Raw genomic sequence first — 24,562 nt, forward strand, 5'->3', positions numbered from 1 at the left:
AGATAAATATATATCACACTCAGTAGAACACAAGCTGTATTACTCTACATCCTCCACTAAAGGGAAGCAGAGACCAAGAGATAGAACTGAAAGCTCAGGCGTGTTGACTCTTCTGTCAACTTAAATAGGTTATATCGTTGATGTTAGTTAAGCAGATTAGACTGAGAGAAATATATAATAAAAATGGAAATATTAATAGATTTACAAATATTGTTAGGAATAGCATTTAGCTCACAGAATGCATAGTCTTGTTTTAGTAAAAAGTTAACAAAAATAAAAACAAATAGATAAAACTGTAATGTTCATCCAAACATGCTGCAGCGATTCTTTTTTTCTTTCAAAATAAAAGTCCAACAACTTTACTATAATAAGTCTTTTATGTTGTACATGTGCTAAACTCGCAATAGCCTATATGTTAAATAAGTTCAATAAAATAAAAGAAAGTATGACCAAACAAACATCTTGATAAGATCAAAACTAATCAAAAAGAAAAATAATTTCAATGAAAGTAAAATAACTATTTATTTAAGAGCCAGTGGTTGCTAAAGAAAAATGTCACCATGATTGTCACACATTCACAATGGCAAACAAGTACTTAGTGGTCAGATTACCCTGACGAGAATATGTATTTGATGATTATATTTCTACTTAAGTTAAATGTGAAATCCAATCTTACACAAACAGGCTAAACTGACTACTTCTGACCCATACCTAAATATTTCTTACGTGTGAGTGGCCGAAAGAGCTCACACGGTGGGAACTGCTCTATAAACATATTGTATTACATATTTCTGCTTTTTCCTGAGCATGAACGCATTAGAGGCATTCCCGTTATCATTTTGAATATGAATATATAAATACGCACATTCTTTTCCCAGTTCTCGGTTACAAATAAAAAAACAATATGGAAAAGCAAGCTTGTGTTATTATTTTCTTTTCTATGTAGTGTACGTGACAGGTGTGTGACAGGGGCACCACTATCTGCACGCGCTCACATCCGTCAGCTCGTTGAATCCACATGGGACAGATGTTTTCCTCGCGAACGCGCAGTGCAGAGCGCGGCGGTAAGTGCACTTTTGAGCTGCAGCACGAGCACTGGTCTCGTGACCTCCACTAGACTAGTAATTAGAGTCCAGGTGCGGCTATCTGTCACAAAGTCGCGAATCGGAGCCTGATGTGAATATTCCGTCTCCTACGTCTCGTCCAGACTGTGCGCAACATCTTTCTGTCAAGTGTGTCAGCTCTGACACAAACCACTTCCGGCAAACACTTTCGAAATAAATCTCATCTCTTGTTTGGGAACTAACTTATAAGGCTGAATTAATTAGCAAATACCTACTGTTGCTCGGTTAAAACTACCTACCTAAACATGGCTTGTTAAATCATGTCAGCAAACTAAGGGGCTAAAGCTACATATTATTATTACACAGCCTATTGTAGCCAATGTATAGGAAAAAGGAAAAACAGTATTTAAGTGCTTCTAGGCGAGGGCGGGTTAACGTTAACCATTTCATCCCCCCAGTATAGGTCAGTTTATAACAATGTGTTATAGCGTAGGTTCAGTGGCTTTAATGCTTTAATCTGAAGTGCTACAGTAGCTAGCAACTGCTACTTATCATATTAAAAAAAGTGAAGTAAAAAGAAGTACAATATTACCCTCAGAGATGCTGTCGAAATAGTGAAAAGCACAGCCAGGAAATAAAAAAAAGGATGCTTCAAAAAGTAGCAAATCATTTGTGGAGCAGACTGTAGTCTAAAACAATAGCATGATGATAGTTAATTGATATCAAATAAAAGAGTATATGAAATATTCAACGTTACTGTCTATTTTTAAACAAAAATTTTTTTTTTTCTCCAATACGGTTCAAAAAAGGCTTTTGTTTTGAAATGTACAACTTCTAATTTCCGGTACGATTTCGCCTGATTGTATGTAACTTGGCGCAACTGGCTCGGCACCCTGTGAGAAGTCTCCCTCCCTCCTTGTCTGTCTCTGGGTCTCTGTCTGTTTGCAAGCCTGCGCTTCTCACCCAGGTGAGACATTTGTGGAGTGCCTCAATGGAACCGCGACCCCCCACCGAGAAGATGACAGAGCCCACACCGCCAGACTCCACCACTGTCCCGGACCCGGCTGTAGTTGTGGACCCCACGGCGGTAAACGGACGGTGCGAGCAGGCGGACTCTATACAGCAGCAGCCCAACACAGAAAATCACGCAGAGGGCTTTAAAATGGACCAAGAGATGAAGATAAATGACAGCATAGACGACAGAGGTAGGATTTTGTTTAAAGTTTCTCTGGATGCCCCGTGGCCAAGACACACACCGTGCGTAATGCCGTGTAGACCGGTGCTTGTTTTACTGTACACGCACTGGAAATACACTTTAATTCATTCAACTGTAGCCTGCTCAAGAGTGTGAAACAAAAACAAAACATATTTACAGATAGACATAGTTTGTAACTGTATGCATCCAGAGAGAGGACATTCGAGTAACAACACCATCAGTAGCAGATGAGGGCATAAATAGCATTAGTACATGTTACTTTGCAAATTAAGCCACTCTAATGGTGGATAGCAGCGATATCTGGCCTTATAGATCCCGCATAGTAGAGCCATTTTCCCCAGGGGTTTATACATTTCTCATACTCTAAATTCACTAAAAAAAGTAATCTTTTCCATCTTATAAATCTCTAGTGTTACATTAATCCAGCTGTTTAAGGTTGGTGGATCCTGTGTTAGCCATCTTTTGGTCAGTGCCTTTTCACTTTCAGCCAGCAGGACACCAAGTAAGTATTTATCTGTACCCTTTATGTCTGAGGTTATGTATCTAATATTTGTTTTAAAAACAAAACAAAATTCAAACTTGGTTGTTTAGATGGATAGATTGTATTAGCCTGCGAACACTGATCAGTGATCACATGATACACATCATCATGAGTTTATCAGTCAGTTTCATATCATCATCATCAGTTTATCAGCAAGGCTTTGTAGCATCTATCAACTCGGTGCTTTACTTTTCCAGCCTCTAACATGGCTGTTTACAATACTGTCTGCAATAATACAGAGAAAATCAACAAGCAGGTGATCTCCTCTGGGAACGCCTTTGGTGAAAGTGGGAAGGAAAAACTCCCTTTATTAGGCTCCAGGCTCAGATTAGATTTTCCACCATATTTCGATTCAGTCTTGAAAAAAGCTCCACTGCACATCACCTGTTTCATACCAAACAGCAGACACACACAGTCAAAGTGTTCACAAGATAAGTTCATAAGATGATGACAAAAACAAAAGTTGCTTTGTCAGTATATAATTTAAGTGGTGGCGCAATCATGAGCACTGCTGAATCCCAGCAAGAAGGGTCTGAGTTCAATCCCCCATCTGCCTGGGACCTGTCTGTGGGAGTCCTCTCTGGATCCTCTTCTCTTTAGGTAAATTGGTGTAAGTGTTAGCCCTGTGATAGACAGTCCTGTTATGCTTATTTTCAGTTTTATGTTTTTATGATTGGACTCTACTAGTGTAGCTTTGCATTGAGTTAAATTCAAAATAGTCCAGATTAATCTTATACTGGACCTTAATTCAGTCAGTCTCAAACAAGCCGTTTTCGCTCCTTCTCGTTAAAGTTTATTCTTCCTTTAAACTAAATTATTTCTGAATAATTGCAGCGTTTTTTTGAGTCGCAGGTAGTTTATACCCAGGAGTCTCTCTCTCGGTGACATCCAAGAGTACAAAAGTCAGTTTGAAACGGAGCGCTCAGAGCAGTGTGATTACTTGCACACACCTCATTTGTTTTAAAACTAACACGAGCAGCTGTCATTGTAAGATAAGATAACCTTTATTAGTCCCACGCGTGGGAAATATGTAACAGTAACACAGTATATACACTGTTACACTGAGTAACAGTGTATATGTGGCACAACATTTCGAAATGGATTAAAGTTCCACTTTAAAAGCAACTCCAAACCCTGTTTGAATACTGTGGGTCACTGTGCCCTGCGACACTGTCTGCAGGTCTCCTGGAGAGCAGTATGCGTCTGAAGCCTCACGAAGCACAGAGTTACCGCAAGAAGGCTCTGTGGGTGTCCTGGGCGTCCATCGTGGTCACCATCATCCTGGCCATTGCTGCGTTCAGTGAGTAACACATTCCCGTCTTTTCCTTTGATGCCACATTTCTTGTGCGTGCGAAAGATCTAAAGACGAGTCAAAAGAGAGCTTGCTGTTTGGTTTGTCAGTCGAAGGACAGCATTGCTAATTACTGCAACACCCTGCTGGTAAATGTGACACCCAACAGATTAAACATTTGTTCTCAAAATCAAAGGCAACATGTAGAAAAAGCACTTTAGCATGCTAACTCGTGCCAGGATCCTGTTTCGTTCAAACTTTAGCCTTCCACGGCTCTTGTTTCTCCCAGTTACAAAAGCAACGTGGAGCATTTTTGCCGTCAGCACCTTTGTGAAGTCGACCTTCACGCTTGCTGCATTTATTGAAGTTTTGCTTCTTTTGAGGCAGAACATATTTAATCACCCAACACTTTGTGCTAAACCTTTGGGTTTCTCTTTTCATTTATCCCGAGTGTGTCAAGGACGAGACTGCTGGCTGGATAAATAACTCCTCCTGTGTCTCTTTTTGTTTGTCCGGGATCTTATTTGTTGTAGTAGTGAGACACTTTATCTTTCAATAGGAAAAACTGTATTTAAAGCCCGCTTTAGAAAGCTGTTTAGATTTGACAGACTGCGCCTGTGTGTACCAGAATATGATGTTTGCTTCAAGTGTTTGATTGACATTTTTTATTGGACAGATCTGTCACCTGATGTTCAGCTTACTCCTCCCCCTCTGCAGTAAATGCATTTTGGTGCTTAACTTAAGTAAAGAAACAAGCTTTTTGCATCTGTGATCCTTATCACCTCCACACTGGTTTGTATGTAGAGATATGAGTTTCCTGTAATACTGATGAGGGTCAGGATAACAGCCTCCTTCACCTTGTTTTTCAGGGTTCTTGTGTTCATTAAGCTTTTTCTTCACTGAATATTTTTCTTGTATTGTCTTCATTAGACATGTTTGTCACATTTCTGCAGTCCTGCTGTGGGACTTTTCTCATATTGCCTGCTCTCACGCATAAATAAACATGGCGCCACCCTCAAATCAGCTGCAGAAATGAGCACAGGAAGACACAAACGAGGCCGGCGTAGCAGACGGATTCCTGCGACCAGTGATCTGACAACGAGAATCACGACACACAAACAGAAGAAAACGCTGTGGTTTGGTGATGTGCTGGTATTTGAGATTACAGAGTAACATTAAATATCTTGATTTTTTTTTAATTTTTTAATTTTAATGATGATGATGATGATGATGATCCTCTGGGTACTCCGGCTTCCTCCCGCAGTCCAAGCTTGTTCGGATAATTGGTGATTCTTGGTGGTTGGGTACGAGGATGGGAGTATGAATATTTGTTTGCCTCTCTAATTATCTGTGGCAGTATGCACTGCAACAATGATTCTTCACCCTCAATAAGCATGACACAATACATAAAATCAAAGGTTTATTTATTCAGAAAATGTGCTCGGTATAAACTGAATGTAAACCAGTACGTTTCATTTGATCAGATTCCAATAAATGTAACATTTTAGATTCTACTCATGTGATAAAAATACATGGAAAATGTAATGAAATTACTTAACATTAGTAGAGTGTAGGGGTGTTCCCGGTGATCAATTTATTGGGCATTTACACAAGAGAAACAAACATTAGACTACTCGTCTACCAGTAACATATTCCATGTTAACTTTTTACACTAAGTTTCCCAACATGACATTTTTCAGTAACACAATGATGTAACACATTACGCTGTTAAAATCAGTAATTATATTCCTTCACAAGTTCTTCTGTCATCTGCTTGATGGGTGGATAGAAAAAATAATTAAAAGCACAAAAAATATAAAATTGAATATAAAAGTTTTTTGAAGTGCATTTTCTAAACATCAAGATGCCAGTGGACTCCTGTTGGGCTTCATGACAGCCTCTTTAATCAAAAGGTGATGGCACGGGGCCTCTGTCTGTCTTTTATATAGTCTGTGAGCAGACTTCACTATGCTGGTGTTGCTGTGGGTTTGATATATTCCTCTCTGAACGAGGCATAGTCATTGCAGATTTAAGGATGTAGTCTCCAAAACAATGAGTCTTGTAGTTTAACATAATAAATTGGATTTCACAACCACACCTCAATACACACCCCTATATATGACCCCCCGCCCCACTCCACTCTCCGGCTCTACAAACTGTTCTCTTTTTTGTGCCCCACCCTCCCTCCATTTTTCAGTTCATTCACTTCTCATTAGTACACGGGGCTCTGCCCAGGAGCCGCCGCCAGTCCCCTCTGAGGCCTTCCATAAACTGCAGCTTCAATTCATTCTCAATCCATCTTCCATTATCTACTAGAAATGCTATCAAACCTGAAATGAGGATGTGGTTCCTGCTGGTGAATTACAAATTATATCACTGGTCAGAGAGCTCTCTCGTTCACTTAACTTGAAATTGATTAATTTAAGTTGTGAGTTTTACAGTTTCGTTTGTTATTTGTGAAGTTATGAAAACGCTAAATCAGTGATTTCAGATAGCGGTTGACAGTGTTGGTCAAGTTACTTGAAAAAAGTAATTAGTTACTAATTACTGATTACTTCTCCAAGGAAGTAATCCTGTTATTTTACTGATTACTTATTCTCAAAAGTAATTAGTTACTTTATTGCTTAGTTACTTTTAAAAACTTTTGAAAACACGATACACAACCTGAACAAAGCAACAGACCTTTCAGCCCAATTCAATTTTTTCTGCTTAATCCGTCATATAAAATTGAATTAAATGAAAAAGTCTCGTTTTAAAACTTGTTTTATTAGTTTTAATCTTTTAACTTTATGCACATTACATCAAGCAAAAAATAAATTATATGCAGCTGTCTTTGACTGGAAGAAATTTGTTTAACATTTAAACCTATTTTCTGCATATTCCAGCATATAAAATAAAATAAGTATGTGTGTTTACGCTCACTCTTTCAAATAGATGCAAGTAAAAGACAGAAAAAAAAATCAAAGACTCAGCAGGACTGAGTCCTGTCGCTCTTAAATCTATTGTCACCTGTTTAGCAGGAGTGGAGCAGGTGGAGGTTTGCCCGGTGGAGCAGCGGTCATGTCAGTGGGAGGATCCGGGGGTTTCTCTGTGAATTCCACATTCCTGTGGCAGTGTGCTTGGTACTTGCTCAGGTTTGAAGTTTAATTTTTTGCTGTAGAAAGAAGTTTTCTTCCAACGCAGAGTGTATAGCGAACGCTACTGTTTTTGTCACTTTTCACGGAATCAAGCTCAGTAATGTCAGTACGTCCATGCTTCAAATGCTGCATGGTCGTACTCTCTCCCACACTGTTGATCTGCACACGTCTGCTGCAGCCACGGACATTGCACTCTCGTACGTCATTGTCATGAGACCCTCTCACAAACAAAAGTCACGGTTTAGTAACGCAGCGTGCTTACGGGAAAGGAACAGTAATCTAATTTTTTTTGGAATAGTAATCCCTTACTTTACTCATTACTTGAAAAAAGTAATCGGATTACAGTAACACCCTACTGCCCATCTCTGGCGGTTGATTACCACATCTGTAGAGCAGCATGGATTCGATTCACTCTGGTCTTATTCGTGCTCTGCAGAGTCTGTTTGATCGGTACTGTAAAGAACATCTGTTAGGTAACGATCCACTGCTTCAGTTTTGTGACCACTCATTAAACACTAAGTAACCAGAGTACACTGAAATCAGCCACATTAAAACTACTGACAGGCAGACAAAAATGTTATTCATATTCAAATCCAATGCTCAGCCGAGAAGCCAGCAGTTCTGGCATTGTTACGTGCCACCAGCCAAACATTATTGAGGAGGAAGTATCGGTCTAACCCTGGGACCTTCCTCAGCAGGGTTTTGAAAGAGACAAAGACGCTGATCTGGTTTCCAAACTTACCAGGTCCCGAAGAAAAAGCTCTGGTGCTAACGTGACTGATCACTGTATATTCTTAGCAGTGAGCTCAACTGCACACTTAAACATTTTAATGCACACAGACTGTGTGAGCATTGTACCGTTAATAAGCAAATTCCATCTTCTTTTACAGGGAGTGCAGAATTATTAGGCAAGTTGTATTTTTGAGGAATAATTTTATTATTGAACAACAACCATGTTCTCAATGAACCCAAAAAACTCATTAATATCAAAGCTGAATGTTTGTGGAAGTAGTTTTTAGTTTGTTTTTAGTTTTAGCTATTTTAGGGGGATATCTGTGTGTGCAGGTGACTATTACTGTGCATAATTATTAGGCAACTTAACAAAAAACAAATATATACCCATTCCAATTATTTATTTTTACCAGTGAAACCAATATAACATCTCCACATACACAAATATACATTTCTGACATTCAAAAACAAAACAAAAACAAATCAGCGACCAATATAGCCACCTTTCTTTGCAAGGACACTCAAAAGCCTGCCATCCATGGATTCTGTCAGTGTTTTGATCTGTTCACCATCAACATTGCGTGCAGCAGCAACCACAGCCTCCCAGACACTGTTCAGAGAGGTGTACTGTTTTCCCTCCTTGTAAATCTCACATTTGATGATGGACCACAGGTTCTCAATGGAGTTCAGATCAGGTGAACAAGGTGGCCATGTCATTAGTTTTTCTTCTTTTATACCCTTTCTTGCCAGCCACGCTGTGGAGTACTTGGACGCGTGTGATGGAGCATTGTCCTGCATGAAAATCATGTTTTTCTTGAAGGATGCAGACTTCTTCCTGTACCACTGCTTGAAGAAGGTGTCTTCCAGAAACTGGCAGTAGGACTGGGAGTTGAGCTTGACTCCATCCTCAACCCGAAAAGGCCCCACAAGCTCATCTTTGATGATACCAGCCCAAACCAGTACTCCACCTCCACCTTGCTCGGCGTCTGAGTCGGACTGGAGCTCTCTGCCCTTTACCAATCCAGCCACGGGCCCATCCATCTGGCCCATCAAGACTCACTCTCATTTCATCAGTCCATGAAACCTTAGAAAAATCAGTCTTGAGATATTTCTTGGCCCAGTCTTGACGTTTCAGCTTGTGTGTCTTGTTCAGTGGTGGTCGTCTTTCAGCCTTTCTTACCTTGGCCATGTCTCTGAGTATTGCACACCTTGTGCTTTTGGGCACTCCAGTGATGTTGCAGCTCTGAAATATGGCCAAACTGGTGGCAAGTGGCATCTTGGCAGCTGCACGCTTGACTTTTCTCAGTTCATGGGCAGTTATTTGGCGCCTTGGTTTTTCCACACGCTTCTTGCGACCCTGTTGACTATTTTGATTGAAACGCTTGATTGTTCGATGATCACGCTTCAGAAGCTTTGCAATTTTGAGACTGCTGCATCCCTCTGCAAGATATCTCACTATTTTTGACTTTTCTGAGCCTGTCAAGTCCTTCTTTTGACCCATTTTGCCAAAGGAAAGGACGTTGCCTAATAATTATGCACACCTGATATAAGGTGTTGATGTCATTAGACCACACCCCTTCTCATTACAGAGATGCACATCACCTAATATGCTTAATTGGTAGTAGGCTTTCGAGCCTATACAGCTTGGAGTAAGACAACACGCATGAAGAGGATGATGTGGACAAAATACTCATTTGCCTAATAATTCTGCACTACCTGTATGTTTGGCCACATGTTTACATTCCCTGGAAAGATCTGTTTTTATAAAGGAGCTTCCTGCATAGGGCAGCATACCTAAACCACACCAAAGAAAACACTGTTAAAAGGAAGAGGCTAAAGGACTTGTGATGCACAAAACACACAGAGAGAAGGCGTGGAAAAACCCCAACTAAACCCCAACAGCAGGGTTGCTTACTCAGGTCACCAGCCATATATCTGCAGGTTTCAATCAGATTGGTTAAATTGTTTCTGGAACAGGTGAAAAACTGATGAATGGACAGAAAGTGGTTCTTTAAATTATTAGTATTAGGTTAGACAAAGTCACAGTTTAGTTGGTTAAGAGATTTAACTAAATTCTGTCTGAAAGTTCGGATTATTACAAACATTAAGAGGTTAAAAAAGACCCAAAAGAACAGTAGTTGTACGTCAGTGCGAAGGGCTTCATTAGGATTCAAACCCTGAGGTCCAACAGTGTTTCACAGACTTATCAGAGCTCTGCGAGGAGTCAGTCCACTCCTCACCACCTGCTGCTGTTCTCTGTGAGCTCTACATGATGACAGAATGAAACAGTCTCTGGGTAACATAGATGCTGTAAAACATTAGCATTACTCAAACATGGAAAAGACCAAGTGCGTGTGACCTTTATTGTAGGCAGGCAGGTGCGGCTTTTTATTTTACAGAAAAGAACATCTCAGTGGGGAAAATGTCTCGGGACAGTTCTCAGCTTAAAAGCTTTACTACACTGAGTGAAGGAAAGGTTAACGTTAGACTGGGTTCATAGCAGTTTGGCACCTGGCTGTAGTTACAAATTCACAGTGGCAAAAAATATCAATTGGTTTGGTTGAACTGGTGTTGTGAGGATTGGCTGAAGAGTTCCCTCAATTTGCTAGAGCCAGAAGTCAATAGAACATCAGATTAGAGCCTGCATGAGTTCAACGAGTGGACACGTGTCAACATCAGCTGCTGGGAGGAGACTGTGTGTATGAGGACTCCAGGGATTGAAAATCATTACTGAAGATGAATATTAACATAAAGAGAACTGCTCACAACCGGCTAACACAAAATAAAAAAGTCCAATGAAGTGTGAAGTAACAGATGACAGCGGTGCAAATTCTTTCTTTTGATGTGATTTAGCGCATTATATAAAATACAAAAGTGAGAGTTTATTTGAAAGTGAACTGCATGTTTGTCAGGGTTTGCTTTTAGCTCATGTTTTATTATCAAGAAGAAACTTGTAACTGAGCCACTTGCTGCTGCTTTAATGACAAGGCCTATGCATTGGTACACACGGGACAATCAGACGAGCGCCATCACTGCACCAACTAGAAAAAACAACTTGACAGTGAAGCGTTTCATTGATATGCATAAAGAGCTCGGATAGCGTTTTATCCTTTCTTCCCCTGCTCGTCTTGTTAGATGTGACAAGAAGTAAGGAAGAGGGAGAGTAGAGTAGCACTGTGCGTACATGTGTGTGTATGTGTGTGATAGCCTGACGTGCTTGCAGGTCCGTCCCGGCTGACACCCACCCAGCTTTCTTGGGAGCCAATTAGTCATCGCTGGGCTCGGCTTTGACGACCGCAGAACCGCAGCAGATTCATTTATACACAACTTGTTCTCTCTGCGGCTAATGAAGGTGCCAGAAAGAGAGGAAGGGAGGACAGAGAGGAGAAGGGAAGAGGAGCAGACGATATATATTACAGTCAGATGTGTGGGGTCATTATCACAAAAGAAATCTTTAAACTGACATGGTAGAATGAGAGGAGGCTGCACGATGAAGGAACGTGAAGTCTTTTCAGCTATCTGGAGAATTTAACTTGAAAAATAGATGCTGTCAGCTCAGTTTCGTAGTCCTAGATACAAATCTGCTCCCTTGATGTTGCAGCAAATGGTTTTGGATCAAGCTTGAGTGTGCAGGAATGCATTTGACAGCTAAACTAAGGCACTTCTGTGTAATCCTTGCCTTTGTTTCTATCTTTTTGTACTCTCACATACATGCTCACCTCTGTCACTGCAAGTCATTTACGTGTAAGGAGTGTTTACCTCCTACTTTTGCCTCGTTATGTCAATTCTGGCCGATGACTGATACTCGGTGCCCCTCCCTTTTTATTTACCTTAAGCAGCTTTCAACAGCTGCCAGGTTCTGTTTGCTAGATCGTGTATTGTTGACACATGGAGAGATGAGGCCCACAAGCTCTGACTTTAAATATATCTCCCCACCCTGGATGTTTTAAAAACATGCGAATGCTGTATTAGCTGAGTCAGAGACTGTGTTTGTTTTTGGTGGTATGGTTCTGTTCTGGACCTGCTTTGCAAAGCCAGCATAGAACACAGCAGACATCGATTTAACAATGATTAAGTTAGAAGTAGAATTAATGGAGGAAACGGCGTCGATGTGGGTTGCAAAGAGGCTTGTACTGAAATCCGCTAGCTTGGATGTGGCTTTCCAAAATTAAAGCTACACTTTATTTTTTTATTTTCATCCTAATGAAATGATTAAAGTATAGACGGGTGAAATAATGGGAGCCACTGAGAGACAACCTTTAAGTGTCCTTTGTGTAAAAACAGCTGCTTTAAGTGAAATAAAACTCAAAAAGAGCAACTAAAAGCGTCAAATCTTCAATTATTGCAGGAAATATGGAGCTTAAAATTTCAGTCTGGACCATTTGACTCCAAAGAAAATTGATATTTCCATCTGCATTAATTTATATTTGTGAGGAAGGCCAAGTTCTAGTGAGCAACAGATATGAAAGCATGAAAGGAGGACCTGGGGTGCAGGTGGGTTGCAAAGGAGATTGCAGATTTCTTTTTTCTATATTTTTATTACTGCTTAAATTTATTTTAATTTGATTACTAAGATGCATTTAATCATTTTGATGTGCTTGTTTTTGTAAAGTGCTCTGGTCATTTGATGTATAGTAAATCCATAAAATGGGAGTGTGGCGAGCATATGTAAGGTTATAACCTGTCAGGGAGCATTTGCTTCAGCTGAGGGCATCATCAGTAAATACATGCCAAACTGCATTAGTTATAATGCAGTTTGGAGGCCATACTTTTAATGTGTGAGCCATGTTCAGTATTTTTTGGTGAGCATAAAGTTACACACCAAGAAGGAATGACAACAGGTCTGCTGCTGATACTCTGCATCTCTGTGTCAGAACAGTATCCCTTCCAATCATTTGTATTCAAGGGTTGGCGATGTTTGCTTAACTGCGTGCAGGAGAATGTGGATGCAGCATCTGTTTCTGTTCTCGTTTCAGTCTGAGCTGTTGCAAGCGAGCGGGTGATTGTGCCTTCAGCCTAGAGAGAACAACCGAATGTAGATGAAACAATAAGAGGAAAAGTGAAGATGGATGAGAGGGGAGCTTGGGAGGCTGGAGGGGAAAATAAAGGGAGCTCAGACTGCAAAAAGGGATAGGAGAAAGAAAAGATTTTTGCTGTTTTTGCAGCAACTAGAATGTGTTGCTAAAGGGGAAAAGAGAGAAAGTGATACCACACAGCGCTGTGTTTCTGCATGCAGGGCTGAGGCGAGCTGCTAGCCCCCTGTGAGTCTTGCTAAAAATAAACGTGGGAGGAGAGGAATCCTCCTGTCTATCTCTGTGCATCTTTCTCTCCTTTGTCTCTTCTTCCTTCTCTCCTCATTCACTCCCGTTGCAGGTGTGTGTGGATGCATATAACTGTGCTGTTTAGTGTTTGTTTTGACCATTTCTACAGCTTAGTTAATCCAAATAAAAAGGCAGATGTTAAATTAACCAGTCAAAAACGGTGCTTGTTTTTCAATCCAGCAGGTTCTCTGCAGAAACTAGAAATGATTATAATAATAATCATTGCTGCAGTTAAATAGACTGGAGCAAACATCAGATATCTCTGTTTACTTTAAATGAAACGATCACAGACTGACTCTGTGCTTACAGCAGCTACAGGCACTCAAATGATTATTTCTGATGTGAAGATGAACGTGAACAGTGCAGTAAAAGTTTTTCTCTTTTCTCTTTAGCTGTTTCTATGATGCGCCACAGTGCTTCAGCTTTTGGATTTGCCGTAAGTCCAGAGTAAACACTCTACTTCATTAAAAGTAGAAATTGTAGTGATAGAATTCCCAATTACCAATGTTTACACTTTGCAGTTTGATGCCACGCTGGATGTGTTGTCATCTGTGATTGTATTGTGGCGATACAGCAACGCCGCAGCTGTCCACTCGGCGCACCGCGAGTACATGTAAGTATGATCACCTTTCACCCCGATCCACTCTGACCCGGGCTAAAATCCCCTTTATTTATAATGCTCTGCATAAGCCACAGACGGTATAAAACATGGACGTAGCTTCTGGGTCAGAAAAATGAAGCCAGTGTGTCTTAGCCACCATATGGCTACAGGTGTTGCTGCAAAAAGGCATTAGGTCTCTGCCCCCTCGCATCACCAAACACAATCAAAACAGAACTTCAGAGAGCAAACGGACGGCATCACGGTAGCGACATCAATCGTTTGTACTGTCTGTGGCATACACGGTACTTTGATTTAAAATGAAAACTTCCTCCATCAAAGAAAGCATACATATCCCAGGCAGAAAACTTTCCCCAGCCTGAGATTTTAATGCTTTTTTTGCTGGAGGAAATTAGATCAATTAAGTTTTTAGTAGTTTTTATTACTGACATGTGCTTTATCAGTCTCCTTAGCAACGCTAACATTTGTTTGTGATCGAGGAATCATCTGCCAGGCTGCTCCTCGTACATTTTTCCTTCACCACCAAATTTATTTGTAGCGAATGGTCTGAAGCAGTCAGAAGGTCTTAGCAGAAACATTTTCATATACTCAGTCTGAACAACTGTTGATGCAATAACCAGCAATTCACTGTAAAGTGCTGCACTGCATAAATATCAGATTGGCTGCACAAGTAAAGTTGTTTTGACCAGATATGATTAATCTTATTTTTATATACTTAGCTCGGGTACTTCCAGCCCATAAACAGCAACAACATGAATTCATGTATACTTAAAATTAAAGTTCAAACCCAAATACAGCTTTTGACAGCTTTGCTTCTATATATAGTTTTCTTTACCCCTCAGGCATCAAAAGGCTGATGAAGTATTGTCACACTCAAGTTTGACTCAGAGGTCCTGTGAATGCGATAGCTCCAAGGAACCCACCTACGGTTTTCAAATTGATACTATAGGTTAGGGTGACCAACCGTCCTCTTTTCCCCGGACATGTCCACTTTTCACATTTCGTTCGGGACGTCCGGGGTGATTTTCGAGATTGATAAAAATGTCCAGGTTTTCCGACAGAGGACCCATGTGTGTGACGTCATCCCTGAACTGCTGCTTTGTGAGTTGTTGTTCTGCGCTCACAGACGGGACAGAGCGCGCAGCAACACACCTAATGATGTTTGAAAGATCCCAAAGCGCAAGTGCATCTTTTCAGATGAACTGCAAAAGAAATTTCCCTCGTACCGACCCAGTACTGGTAATTTTTCTTATGCAGATGAGGCCTTATTTCTGTACCATTATTTAATTCCAGAGGCTTTTAAGTTATTTGTTTGCACTTGTTGACTTGTAAAAGCCTATATGACATTTTTGTTTCACCATTCATTAACCGCACAGAGAAGGCATCGTTTAAATATGTTGAATATGTTTCTTTAAGCAAGTTCTTCATGACTGGGCTAAGTGTCCTCTTTTTTGGAAATCAAAAATATGGTCACCCTACCATAGGTGTAGCTACACTGCAGAAGCCTCGGTATGGTCTCATATATACGACCAATAAGACAAAAGAAGTCCAGCAATGTGATGAAATTTATTTCAGTGTGTCTACAATGGCCTGTGTGAGCGAGGGGAGAGATTGTGTGGTCTGCTCTGTCCAGCAGAGAAGTGTGTCAGACAGCATGCCTCTTCAGCTCCGTCAAGCTCAGCCCAGTGGGACCGATCACAGACAAGCGCCTCACATCTTATCTCTACCTGGCTGAGAATAGAGTGTGTGTGAGAGGAGGCTGCCCTTTCAGAGCCTGTTGAATGGTCAGAGTGCTGGCAGCCAGCAGGAGACTGAAAGAGAGAGACGAGCCAGTCATCACTTTACTTCTGCTCTGAAATAGTTGAACGGTGTTGCACCAGTTCATCCAGCATAGGATGGGTTGCAAGCAAAGCAAAGCAAGTAAAATCTTTAGGTTTGTCCGTACTGGCGATTAAGTGAAACTTTCACTCCCTGCGTACACACAGACTCACACTTAACAGTGGAGTTGTGTCACGGTCTCACAGGAGTTGCTAATTGCCTTAGAGACGACAGATGAGCTCATATCCTCTGGAGACCAGACACTGAAGTGCATGGAAAAAGATTCAACAGCAAAGCATCTGCTTTAACATGAAAGCCATGAGGAAGCTAATAAAATGATAAATAATAAAATTGTTATACTTTAATAATTATATATTCTAGTTGTAGTGTCAGTGAGTTCTCAGACCACACCCATCTTTTTAAAGATCTATTTAAATATTTAAATAAAAATACTTCATAGGAGGAGATATAAATGTGTTGCGAATTGAAAAGAAATTAGGACATGAATCTAAGTGTTCTCCAATAGTCTCTTAGCTCTGCTTTGTCCCGTGTGCATCCATTTACATGATAAATGGAAACAAAAATGGCGTCTTCCTTAATCCCCAGAGTCTGAGCGTATCATAGCCAACCAAGCTGTCTTTGTGTTGCTCTTTAACTAACAGCTGTTTTTGCTATCCATACAAACTGCTTGTGTGTGTGCATATTAGTTAATGAAAATATGTTGCAGTAATGAGTGAGTTTCAGCTCTTAGATACACTTTTAACTTAAAGAGCTATGTTAGCTATGTCCATTTGTACCCTTTATGCTAAGCTAACTAGCTCCTAGCTAGCGACATTGTTCGCCTCGACGACTCTCTGCCAAAAAAGCTGTACAGTTTGCTAAACACCAACACACAATTTTCAATTTTCACCAAAGTTGTTTGCAGATAAAATTTAAAAATTTTATGGTTGAGGGTTTTGTGAGTTTATCAGAAAGAACTGCTAAATTTACCAGACAGACAACATAAAATGATCAGAGTAACAGGAAGTGTGCGACTAAAGACCTGTCTGATTAATTCCAACTGTATTTTTAATATAAATATTTGACAGCTTGCTAAACCATCATGTGAAAACATCTACACAAATCCACTTGAAAGCGGTCTTCATTGTGTCATTTCAGCACTGCTAAATGGAGAATCTGGACAAAGTTGAGGAGCTGCTCAGCCAGTAATTGGCTTCGCTGAGAAGACAGCTTCCTCTTGATCACACGCACACTCACACAGTCTATGACAGCTATACACAAACACACCCACACACACACACACACACACACACAGACATGTTTCTGCAGACATACTCTGAAACAGTAAAATGAGAATCATCCGAGAGCAACAAAATCTAAATATAAAGCTATTTTCTGTTGCTGTCTTATACATAGCCACCACAGCGTGTTTGATTTGGGAGTTTTGTACACTGATTGGCCTTCTTGACACAACCCCAACAGGGATTTGTGGCTCTGGCTGGAATTAAACCTGTGACTTGCTTGCCACTATAGTACTTGTACAGATGCATAAAATATGGATCCATGTATTTACACCTTAACTGTAGCCTGGCGTCTTCCTCCTGCTGCAGTGTTTGTTTGTTAGATAGCCAGCGGCTTTGAGCAGACTGAGTGAGAGGGCTACTGATGCACAACGAGAGCCTCTGTGTTCTTTTTCTTAGTTTTTTGATCTGTCTGGGAATGATAGAGAAGGTGCGGTTGAACAGCAATGCCCAAGTAACGAGTGGTTGCCAAGGTAACAAGCTTTAGGTGTCAAAGTAAGACAAATTGGGGACTTTTGTTTTCCACGTGAAAACACAAATACCTCCATTGAAATCACCAAGGTTAGAGATGCTGTTGTTGTGAGCGTGTTGATATTAATAAGTGATCCACGTCTGTGCATTAAAACAGAAGCTGCATGCAGCCGAACACTTTGCTGGTCTTTTTGCTGTTCGGTTGTTCTGCTGTGGAGTAAACACCAGCTCGGAGCGATGATGTCATTTTCCAACCACAGGAAGCGATAGAGGGCTGTAGTGGTGGATATGGCGCTCCATTGTGTGTGTCTACGTGTGTTCGTGCACCCTGCTGTGGACTTCCCGGAGTGATGTTGGGTTGCCTTGGTTACCTCATCCGGTCAAAACCCAGGATGCTAAGTGTGGCTCAAGAGCAGCCGTCAGATTTGAACACATACACTTGGGTATTCATCCATGACCAGGACATATGCTCCGATTGGTTTTTGTGTCCCTCTAGACTTTGTTAATTGGGTAAAGGTGCTTAAAGGACATCTGCTGCTTCCAAATGAATCCTCCGGATCACTCTGAATAAATGTTATCTGTCATTGAGGATCGTTTAGGGTAGCAGGAAGCTGTAGCTTTATCTAACACTCTACAGTTATCATAGAAGTTGATGCTTCCATGTTCAGAAAAACATCTACTACTTATACTTGGACTTTAGTTTTAGTCAGGACCAGTATTTGGTAGTATGGCTCTAATCAGGGATACCGTTTTCATACTTGGAATGCATGCAAAGTCAGGGAGGAGGAGAAGCTTGAATGGATGAACCGTGTAAAATTGCAAAATCACATTTCTCCATCTGATATACAGAAACTCCAGCTAAAAATGTCTTTAGATGAGATCAGTCCAGCCATTATTTCCCACTTATCCAGTTCAGGGTTGCAGGCATACTGAATCCTGAGCTGTTACGGAGTTAGAGGCAAGGCCAACCCAGAGAGCCCTGCCTGTCTTTGACTGTAGAGGAGAGCCCACATGCACCCAGGAACAACACGCAAACTACACACAAAGTCCTCAGACTACAGCTCTTTAGATGAGATGTTAGATTCTGGGTTTTTTGGCAAGTCAAAATTATAAGCGAGTCATCGATTTTATGGTATTTTTAATTTGGTAGTTGTTTTGATCTGTGTTGTTCAGCACTTTGGTCTGCCGGGTGTGTTCTTAAAGTGCTATACAAATAAACGATGATGATGATGATGATGATGATCGATTGGAGGTCTCCTGGAGAAATTTGAATTTAATACCTCATTGTTTGTGAAATCGTGGCTCGAGCCCTGCAGCCATGCAGCACCACTTTTATTGTTTGGGTTGGCCGTCGCATCAGGATCTGCTCAGAAAGAAAGAATGAAGAAACTAAAAACACTCTGTTTGTTGGTTACTGATCGCCTGTGTCTTCTTTCCTTTCCTCTGCAGAGCTTGTGTTATCCTGGGTGTGGTTTTCATCCTGTCCTCCTTATGCATTATGGGTAAAGCCATCCACGATCTGGCCACCAAACTGCTACCAGAAGTGGTAAGAATTCATCCATCACACTGTTCTGTGTTTGCTTTTAGACAGATTTGTGAGGATTATAATCGGACTATGAAAAGAGACCAATTCTGCAGAGCACCATGCTTTAATTGTTACACTTATTGCACAAAAAGCAGCGGATGAGACAGGATAATAGTAGATTAGTTTACTACCACATGCTGATTTTCCTACATGGCAGGCAGGAAATGGCTCTGGCTGAGATGCAGGGGTCAAAACTGGATTCAGACAGAAGATGGACGAGAGCTTTGGATTAAGCGGCTTCCATATGGGATGCATAATGTTCTCCATTTAACATTCAGGGGAAACCCCCTAAACATACTAACATACTGCACACCATGGCAGCTGTATAACCCACAGCCACGTTCATCTCCCTGAACTCAGGCTGCCAAAGGTTTAGTGTGTAATCAGATTTTTCTGTGGAATTTGCAGTTATTTTTAAAGCTTTGGCAGATAGTAACCGCTCCTGTGTCTGGCCAGGACCAGGGCTCTGCTGTCCCTGGTGTAATACAGACAGCGAGCCAGAGACGGGGATTTCATTTAGAAGCTAAGAAAAGGCCAGCTGACTTTGCTCCCATATCTAATAATATCTTTACAAACAACATGCAGGATGTTTATTTGCATGAAGCCGTGTGTAGCATGGCTGACTCTGACTCCATCTTTGAGTAGTGGATCTGATTGGACGGCATACTTTCATCTTTGGTTGGTAGCTCAGGATGATGAGACCAAGACACAAAGAGGAGGGTGTTATGAACACAGAGATGCTATTGAAGATGAAATGTTAGGGACTCAAAAATGTATTAAGATCGTTTGGTTTTAAATATTTTCTTTGCTTCAGTGTTGCAGTAGATGCTGTGTGGTCATGTAGACGATGCAGTCGGACACCGTGTGTTGCCAAGCCTACAGCTCTGATTTATGATTGTCTTTTATTTCCAATGATCAGGTTAAAAATAGACTTACCTTTATTAATGTATTACTTTCCTGTTACTCTATATCACCTGTGCAATTGCAAGGTAACAATGTAACAAATACCTGTTCTAAAGAAAGGAGGAGGAGATGCGTGTGTTTTCTCTTTTATGTCCTTTCAGCACCTTTTACACACGAATGTTGTGATGACAGATTCTAATGTAGGAATCGTGCAATGCTGCTGAAGTAGTTTTGTGTATTTTGGCAAACATGAAATAATTTATGTAGGTAGGTGATAGTGAATGTTAAAAAAGTATATTTCACTGCAGTCCACACTGTGTGCATCTGAAGTGAGATCATTTTTATGGTTAAAATATTCAAGACTAATGTGACTCTAAATGTGCACTTTTGGTAGTCACTTTACTTTATTCTCACAAAAATATTTCAGAATCAGAATTAGATTTTTCCCCCCCTGTTATTACTGTCTGTAAGTGTGTGTGTGTGTGAGAGAGAGAGAGAGAGAGTGTGAGTAAACCAAGTGTAATAGTGACGCTCACAAACCTCACGTGTGAAGACTCACAAGCTTTCACACTTCTGCAAATAGCGTTTTCACCTAGTTGCCAGTCAGTATCATCCATCAGCTGCTGTTTATTATTTTTCCTGCCTAAGTCATGTTCATTCAGCTTTGTCTGTGGTGGATCTCAGACGCAGCAGTAACTCGTGGCTGGTATGAGATAAATAAGAAATATTAAAAGTAGAAGAGATTAAGAATAAACTTATGGACACGAGTTTAATCCATCCTCTTAAATTCTGAATTAATAAAATGTGTAATGCTGTTATGTACCGTAGCCACTGTGTAGCCACTTCATTAGGTACACTTGTTGATGTGCTCATTAACACATATCTATTTAGATAATACATTGGCAGCAACTCAGTGCATTTAGACATGTAGTCATGGTTAAGATGACCTGCTGAAGATCAAACTAAGCATGAGAATGGGGATGAAAGGTGATTTAGTTGACTTTGAAAGTGGGGTGGCTGTTGGAGCCAGATAGATCTACTCGGATTTTCCCGCGCAGCCACGCGAAGGTTTAAAGACAACAGTGCGAAAAAGAGAAAATATCCAGTGAGCAGCAGCTCTCTGGGTGAAAAGGCCTCGCTGACAGACTGCTTTAAGCTGCCAGGAAGGCAACAGTAACTAAAAAAAGAAGAAAAAGCAAGCTCTTGTTACAACCAAGGTATGAAGAAGAGCATCTCTGAATGCACAGCACATGGAACGTTGAAGCAGATGGACGAGCAGCAGACGAGCCGCATGCCGCTCCTGTCAGCTAAGAACAGGAAACTGAGGCTAAAGTTCAGACCGTAGGACCCAAATGTTGCCTGAGCTGATGTGTCTTGATTTCTACTGCAACATTTGAATGGGAGTTTTATTAATGGTTCAGACTTCTGGTGGTGGTGTAGAGTTGTGGGGGATTTTCTTGGCATACATTCGGCCTCTTAGTACCAGCTGAGCATAGTGCTGTTGCTGATCATATCCATAACTTTATGACCACAGTATTTGTTATATAGCACGTGTACCTAATAACAGTGGTCAATGAGCGTATACGCGTGTATATGATGTTAACATAAATGCAGGTTGCCTGTCATGGTGACATCTTTACCAGCTTACTTACTCACTAACTCCTCTGTGTGCTCCTCACATTGTTGTTCCACATGTGAAGCTAACCGAGCTGGATGCTTTTCAATGAGACGAATCACATTGTTGGATCAGCTGCTGAGCAAAAGAAAGATTTTCAGATAATCTCCACAACTGACTCAGTCTCAAAATCCAATTTGTTTTTGAAGCCCTTTACAGCTTTATTGACCTAACTGTGTTTTCCTTCTATTCATGTGTGGCTGCGGCGAGGGAGAGAATGGCCTGTCGCGAGCACTAAAGTGGAAACAAAGGCAGAATGTGAGAGTGCCGAGACAGACAGATTGTGTTTTTCTGAGTCGACCCGCTCCTCTGCTGTCGCACACTTGGTTTCTACCAGACTGACTTCTGGTGCATCACAGTTGGAGATCTAAAGTTTGTGCCTCGCAGCCTCCCACCTTGTGCCAGTGTTGAAAAAATAAGATTTATTTTCACTTCCTTCCTCTCTAGAAAATGTTAATAAGGAAAGCAGCTGCTCAGGTACGCCAGGGTTGGACAGAGTGGGAGGTGTGAGGTGTGTGGAGGAGGATGTTTGGTTTGACACCTGACTGTTCCTGCTCTGCAGGTCCTTTGTGCCCAATTAATGTCAGTTAGCATCCAAAAACAAACCGTTCTCTGCATGACACAGATTCTGTGAAAACCTTTTAACTCCCAGCAGGGCTTTTCATATTGCAAATTAATTCTGACCTCTGACAGCTGAGAGAGTCTTACATTCTTGAGGTTTATGTAATCCTTTGCAAGGCCACAGAATGACGTTTAAATACAGCACAAAGACAAACTGCCTTAGTTACGAAGTTAAAAGCAAAAGCAACCAGTGCAGTCAGATTTGGCACCCAATAAAAATCTAATTGTTCATCAGCTGAATATTAACACTTTCTATCGTGTTTGTTTTAATCCACACACAAATTTAGTTGTAGTTTTATGACAAGCTACATGCTGACATTGAGCCTCAGAGGTGCAGGCTGGCAGATTCTGCACAGAGATCTATAGTAGTTACACGCAAATGTCAACTGCTGCATTCATATTATGGGCAGAGGCTTTTCTCTCTCTGTGTGTGTGTGTGTGTGTGTGTGTGTGTGTGTGTGTGTGTGTGTGTGTGTGTGTGTGTGTGTGTGGTTCCCTCTGCCATTGGTCAAAATGCCAGCCTGCAACAGTCATGGGAAAATTGATTATAAGGTCACTGGGGGATTCCCTGTGATAACAGAGTGAGTCGCAGCATGCAATCCTTCATTTCAGCTGACTGGAAACAAAACTTTCCAAAATAACCAAATAAATGATCGACAGTGTGTGCCTCTGTTAGTACATTCACTCTTCTCAGCTCTTGACCCTAGCTACATCTATACCTAAATGTGTGTTTTTTATTGCAGTGATAGATATAATGCACTGTCATAGACTCTATATAAAAGATGGAAGTAGCTTCTGATTTTAGTCAAAAGTCCTAGACTTGTCTAGTCTAGTTTTAGTTGACTAAAACATAAAATGTAATCAGCTACATTTTATATTGTAGCTGACTACAATATAAAACCAATTGAATTGGTTTTTAATTCAATTCAATTTTATTTATACTTTATATTGTAAGGTAGACCCTACAATAATACATACAGAGAAAAACAATCATATGACCCCTGTGAGCAAGCACTTTGGCAACAGTGGGAAGGAAAAACTCCCTTTTAACAGGAAGAAACCTCCAGCAGAACCAGGCTCAGGGAGGGGCGGGCATCGGTTAGGGTCAGAAGTGTCTCTTCCTTGACGTCAAATGTGAAATGTATCCATGTGTCGTTTGCTCCTCTTTTCCTCCCAAACTTTGACATTTTGTCGAATTTTCATGAGATAAAGGGAGCACGGGAGCTAGTTGTACTGTATCCTGGAGGCAGTTCAAGTGTGCACATCTGACCTTGCTGCACAAGATTACTTGTGATTGGATCACTTCCAAACTCTTCCCGCCTTTCTACACAACTAAGTTCTGATCTCGTCTCTCCAGAACGTTTTTATCTAGTTTTTATTCACTGACAAAAATATGGATACGTTTAATAGTTTGTAGTTTTTGTCCTTGTGGGTTAGTTTTGTTTTGTTTGTTTTTTACTAAATTATCGTCTCGTTTTTGTCAGAAAAAAAAGGTTGTTGAGAGAAAAAAATAATTGGTCAGTTAATTTAACACTGCTTTAGGGTGGGCTTACCTTGTGACTGACAAGGTTTCGCAGTCATGTCTGCACCTCACCCACCACACCGTTTCAAAGCACCTGGACGGCGATGGTTAAAACACTCGGTTCAAAGCTTCACAACAGGACTTTGCTAACAATTGGCTGAAGGCACAGTGGCTATGTCCATCGTTTACTTACAGCCTGTGTGTAGCGCCTTTTTTGTTTGTTTTTTTACAGCCTGCAGCCAGGCTTATTTTTTGCTTTGAAAGACTTTAAGAATTGTTGTTAAAAGTTCACATTAAGAAGCATTTCTTTTAAAAGTAACTCACCTTATGAGGATGTCTAATGAACCAAAATGAGCTATGTCTGGTTTGAATACGTTTCTGTTGCTGAAGAATGGTCAATGCTTTGTAGATAAACAATTAAAATTTTAGTTTCAAACCTGAGTCACAGCATTGACTCAGGTCTATGCAGCACGCTGAGGTTTTCTTTCCATCTCCTCTTTGATGTGCGCGAGCTTGCCAAAGTAGCTTTTCATGGCTCCGAGGCCATAGTACAATATTAATGTTGCTGCAGAGGCTCTGAGTGCTCTGCAGCTCGCTTTCTCTTCTCTAATCCATCTCTCCTCCTCCAGCCGTCCTCTGTGCATTTACATCTCAGGCATTTAGTGATGTGGCCCTCAAAACAGATGTAAGTAAGTAAAAGTAAGTAAAACTTTATTTATATAGCACCTTTCAAGATAAAAATCAC

The 24,562-nt window shown here is 40.8% G+C and overlaps 1 protein-coding gene across 1 annotated transcript in view; it reads left to right on the forward strand.

Moving 5' to 3' along the window:
- The window catches only part of LOC146547714 (transmembrane protein 163a-like), a 34,979-nt gene that overhangs the window by 1,799 nt on the left and 8,618 nt on the right, over positions 1 to 24,562 (forward strand). Inside the window, exons 2-7 of the mRNA XM_085264929.1 lie at positions 947 to 1,064; positions 2,032 to 2,269; positions 4,002 to 4,121; positions 13,695 to 13,738; positions 13,824 to 13,915; positions 18,961 to 19,057. Of these exons, the coding sequence (XP_085121055.1) occupies positions 947 to 1,064; positions 2,032 to 2,269; positions 4,002 to 4,121; positions 13,695 to 13,738; positions 13,824 to 13,915; positions 18,961 to 19,057 (709 nt within the window). The remainder of the gene's footprint in view (positions 1 to 946; positions 1,065 to 2,031; positions 2,270 to 4,001; positions 4,122 to 13,694; positions 13,739 to 13,823; positions 13,916 to 18,960; positions 19,058 to 24,562) is intronic.

This window comes from Mchenga conophoros, linkage group LG23 (genome assembly GCF_057382185.1).
Source record: "Mchenga conophoros isolate Kocher_MC1m ecotype Shallow Benthic linkage group LG23, M_conophoros_male_GT1.1, whole genome shotgun sequence".
Classification (NCBI taxonomy): domain Eukaryota; kingdom Metazoa; phylum Chordata; class Actinopteri; order Cichliformes; family Cichlidae; genus Mchenga; species Mchenga conophoros.